Source organism: Ovis aries, chromosome 2 (assembly GCF_016772045.2).
Source record: "Ovis aries strain OAR_USU_Benz2616 breed Rambouillet chromosome 2, ARS-UI_Ramb_v3.0, whole genome shotgun sequence".
NCBI classification, from domain to species: domain Eukaryota; kingdom Metazoa; phylum Chordata; class Mammalia; order Artiodactyla; family Bovidae; genus Ovis; species Ovis aries.
Window position 1 is genome coordinate 90,155,420 of NC_056055.1, and position 4,649 is coordinate 90,160,068.

The 4,649-nt window shown below is 42.8% G+C and overlaps 1 protein-coding gene across 1 annotated transcript; it reads left to right on the forward strand.

Annotated features, from left to right (window-relative positions):
- The first annotated feature begins 3,723 nt into the window (after positions 1 to 3,723).
- Positions 3,724 to 4,287, forward strand: LOC106990900 (interferon omega-1-like). The gene has a single exon (XM_027963944.1). The coding sequence runs from the start codon at positions 3,724 to 3,726 to the stop codon at positions 4,285 to 4,287; it is 564 nt and encodes a 187-aa protein (XP_027819745.1).
- Positions 4,288 to 4,649: the final 362 nt, after the last annotated feature.

A 4,649-nucleotide genomic window follows, 5' to 3' on the forward strand; every position in this document is an offset into this window, starting at 1 on the left:
CAAGTCGGTTCTGAGCCTTTGGGTGGAACTGACTTAAACACAGAGTCTAGGGTAAATACACAGTACATTAACAGCTCAAGACAAACATTTCCAGAAGAAAAATGCATTGGTCAGCTCAAGGTTTGGGAAAAGTTAAGTTCAGGTGGAACCAGGTGTCATTATGGCAACACAGAATTTTGAGAGAAACCTCTTTTTAAATTTGTATAGAGAAGTGAAGCCGCTCAGTCATGTCTGAGTCTTTGCGATCCCATGGACTGTAGTCTACCAGGCTTCTCTGTCCATGGGATTTTCCAGGCAAGAGTACTGGAGTGGGTTGCCATTTCCTTCTCCAATGCATGAAAGTGAAAAGTGAAAGTGAAGTCGCTCAGTCATGTCCGACTTAGCGACCCCATGGACTGCAGCCTTCCAGGCTCCTCCATCCATGGGATTTTCCAGGCAAGAGTAAAGAGATTAAAAATGTCTCACACTTGCAGCCTGTTTCCTCTGTTTGGAGACCCCCAGTTTTCCTGTCTGTTACCCTCTCAAAAGCATTAAGTATTTTTTTAAATTACAGTCACAAGAGCCATCAGCTTGGTGTTATCTACAGAGGATTCACTGAAATGTTTCTAACCCAATCTCCTGTTAGAGTCAAAACTCATAAGGATCTTGTCCATCATGTATCCCCAATTTATGGTGAGGATTCATTGCACAATCTATATGAATCATCTTGGACAGTTAAATATGATTATTTTATAATTATTAGAATTATTATTTTGTCGATCACATTTAGACTGTCAGTAATAACTACCAGTTGATAATTTCATTTTGCTTATTATACAAAATAATCAGATACGTTGTAAATTGCTCAGCTTATCTAGAATTTGGAGGTAGATGTGAACTAATGGAAATAAGAGGTTTGTCACATCGAGGTATGAAACAACAAGGGTGCATCTTGTGTTAGAAATAAACTAGGAAATTAAGTGAGGGCTCAGTGCATGCAGTGGGCGCAGGCGTCACAGTCTAGATAAGCAGTTTGGAATCTGACATGTTAGGTTTTGAAAACTGGATTTGCCATTTCATTCTTAGATTATTTTATTCCAATAAAGTCTTAGCAGGAGGCTCTTAGAAACAAAACTATTAACTCAGTTTCAACTATGTTGGAAGTATTGCGTGAGTCCCTCACAAAGGCTAAGGAGTTTGTAGTTGTTGTCACTGTCGTTTTTGATAAACACTGATAGTCTGTGAAATTTGTCTGGCAGGTCCTTGGTAATCATGTCCACGGTAGTCTTGTAACGTTTAATTAGCAATCAATTCAGGATGGAGGTGCCATAAAAAGTGAGGGCAGCATCAGGGAACGTGTTCTTACTCCTCACTAATATCAAGAATGAAATATATCCTAATGAATCCTTGCCATAAACACAATACCTTGGTATCTCCTTGCTACCGTGTTACAGACTGAATGTGTGTGTGTTCCCCAAATTCATGTATTGAAACACTACCCCTTGACTTCCCTGATGGTCCAGGGGCCAGGACTCCATGCTCCCAAAGCAGGGAGCCTGAGCTGCATCTCTCCCCAGGAAACTAGATTCTAATTGGCAAGCAGGACTTCCCATGGCTTAAGTAAAGATCCTGCATGAAGCAACCAAGATCCAAGAACCAGCATACATCGACTAAGACATGCCACAGCCAAATAAACATATAAAATAAATATTTTAAAAATTCTTTAAAAACCCACAGAAACCCAACCCATCAATGTGATAGTACCGAGAGCTGGAATATTAGGGAGATCATGAGGGTTAGTAATCAATAGAATTCAGTTATTATTTTTAACGTCATAGTTACTATTAGCTAGACTAAGATCAGGCTCTTTTGGAATCATTTAATTCCCTTTCATTCTAGTTATTTCAAAGCATGTTCTCTTTGCCCAGGTGGATTTATCACCTACGCAGATGATCAGCAAGGCTGGTCTCGTCAACCCTGCCAGAGAGCATTAGTGTTCGAGCAACTGGGGCTCTGATTGCCTGTCTCTTGTGAGCTGGTGAGTGTGACTTCTTCCTCCTGCCCTTATACTGACCACATGCTGATTCAAGAAAAGAAAAATTAGGTGGCTGGTCTTACAAAGCAGACGGCAGTCAACAGATCAAGGACTTGTCCTTCTTTGAGCTTCTGTAAGAAGCAGCCCTGTCCCAGCCTTTCTGTTGTTCATATTGGCCTCATCGTTTCCCTCTGCCTCAGACTTGTCCCCAGCTGTGCTGCACTGAAGTTTGCTAACTCAGAACACGTCACTGGGTCAGGGGAAAACCACTTCCCTTCTTTCATATTCATGACATTGAGACTTACCCTTGTTTTCTATTGCCCACACAAAAAAAATGTGTAATTTTACTTTCTAGAAAAGTTGCAAAGAGAAACAAAAAAACTAACATCTTGAAAGGGATAGAGATGCAGCCCCTCTGGCTTCTTCACTTCCCTTTGTTGTTCTCACATCATCATCAATTACAACCTCAACAGGATCAATGAGACATATCTTTTCCAATAAGTCAGTCAGTTCAGTTCAGCTCAGTCACTCAGTCGTGTCCGACTCTCTGCAACCCCATGAACTGCAGTGTGCCAGGCCTCCCTGTCCGTCACCAACTCCCAGAGCCTACCCAAAATAAGTCACAAAGTGAATATAAAAAGTTTAAATGAGAAATTATAGTCAAGGGAAAAAGACTGTTTCTCCTGATCAAGTAGGCTGGGTCTCACTGCCCTGCATTCTCAGAGGAACAGAGATGCCTGGTGGGATCTACTGCCTGAATGAACAGCTGTAACTCACTAGATTCCGTGACATAAGCTTCCAATAAAAGCCTGCCCTAAGGGAGGGAGTCCAGCAGGTGAGCAAGGGGATTCTGTCACTCCAGAGGACAGGGGGTGGCTCCATGTGATCTCTCCTGTGTGAGTGAGCTGCTGCTGGGCAAATACAATCAATTATCCTGGAATTAGAGTCTCCCCACCCATTTTATCTGAGAAGAACCAGAATTCTTGGTAGGAGTATTGGCTGGGCCAGCAAAGGAGAATAGGTCTCCAGTATGAAAACGGTGAAACGCAAGCGTGATGTCTGTAATAGTCCTGACTTCGTGGTTCCCTGAAGCACAACCACATGGAGCTGCAGGGATGTGTGCTAGAAGGAAGAGAAACGTGAGGGAGCTCATGGACTCATAATAATCAGCCTCTTCTCTAAATCAGACACTAAAGAAAACCCATCCTTTGTTTCAAACAGTTTAGTTGCTAGAGTGACCTGGTAAATCCCTGATAAATACATAGCCTGCCTTCCTAAGTAAAGGAAGAAACAGAAATTGAGCCTAGGATCAGGGCCAAAAATGTGTTCATGGAACAGAGAAGAGCTACATTTACACATGAAGGAGAAAGAGTGGTAATGTTTGTACTTAGAAACCTACATCATTTCTGATGTCTGACAAAGACCTTTCTCATTTGATTGAAAAATATCCATTTGGATGGGTACATTTGAAGTTATTGGGAAATAGATAAAATTAATAGTTTAGACTGATGACAATTTCTTTGACCATATTCAGAATACATAAATGAAAATCAAAAAAGGAAGTAAAAGTGCATAGAAATGACTAGAAAATGAAAACTACCATGTTCCCTATTTAATAGCCTTGCTTAGAAAGCCTGGCATCAGAGAACCTACCTCAAGGTTCCACCAGACGTCGTCTCAGCCAGCCCAGCAGCAGCCTCATCTTCCCCATGGCCTTTGTGCTCTCTCTGCTCATGGCCCTGGTGCTGGTCAGCCTCGGCCCGGGAGGATCCCTGGGCTGTCACCTGTCTCAGAACCATGTGCTGGTTGGCAGGAAGAACCTCAGGCTCCTGGGCGAAATGACGAGACTCTCCCCTCACTTGTGTCTGCAGGACAGAAAAGACTTCGCTTTCCCCCAGGAGATGGTGGAGGGCGGCCAGCTCCAGGAGGCCCAGGCCATCTCTGTGCTCCACGAGATGCTCCAGCAGAGCTTCAACCTCTTCCACACAGAGCGCGCCTCTGCTGCCTGGAACACCACCCTCCTGAAGCAGCTCCGCAATGGACTCCTGGACCAGCTTGTTGACCTGGATGCCTGCCTGGGGCAGGATATGGGAGAGGAAGACTCTGCCCTGGGAAGGACGGGCCCCACCCTGGCCGTGAAGAGGTACTTCCAGGGCATCCATGTCTACCTGCAAGAGAAGGGATACAGCAACTGCGCCTGGGAAACCGTCAGAGTGGAAATCATGAGATGCTTGTCTTCATCAACCAGCTTGCAAGAAAGGATGGAGATGTGAACTCACCTTGACATCACTCTCACTGATTAAGATGCCCCATCATCTTTGCACACTCATCTGTGGCCATTTCAGAAGACTCTGATTTCTACTTTAGCCACCAAATTGATTGAATTACTTCAGCCAATACTTTGTCAGTAGTAACTGAAGATATATAAATTTTCTTGGCTGCAGGTGCATCAGCCCCGAAGTGAAGACTGCCCTGATTTTATTGTTTGTTTGCTTATTTATTTTGTTATATTTATTCTTTGATCTCCTCCTATTTATTTTTCTATATAAAATATTTTTGTTTATATTGTATTAAAATTTAACAAATACAGTCACATTTTTATTTCATTAAATTTGTAACTTGTTTTATTTATTAA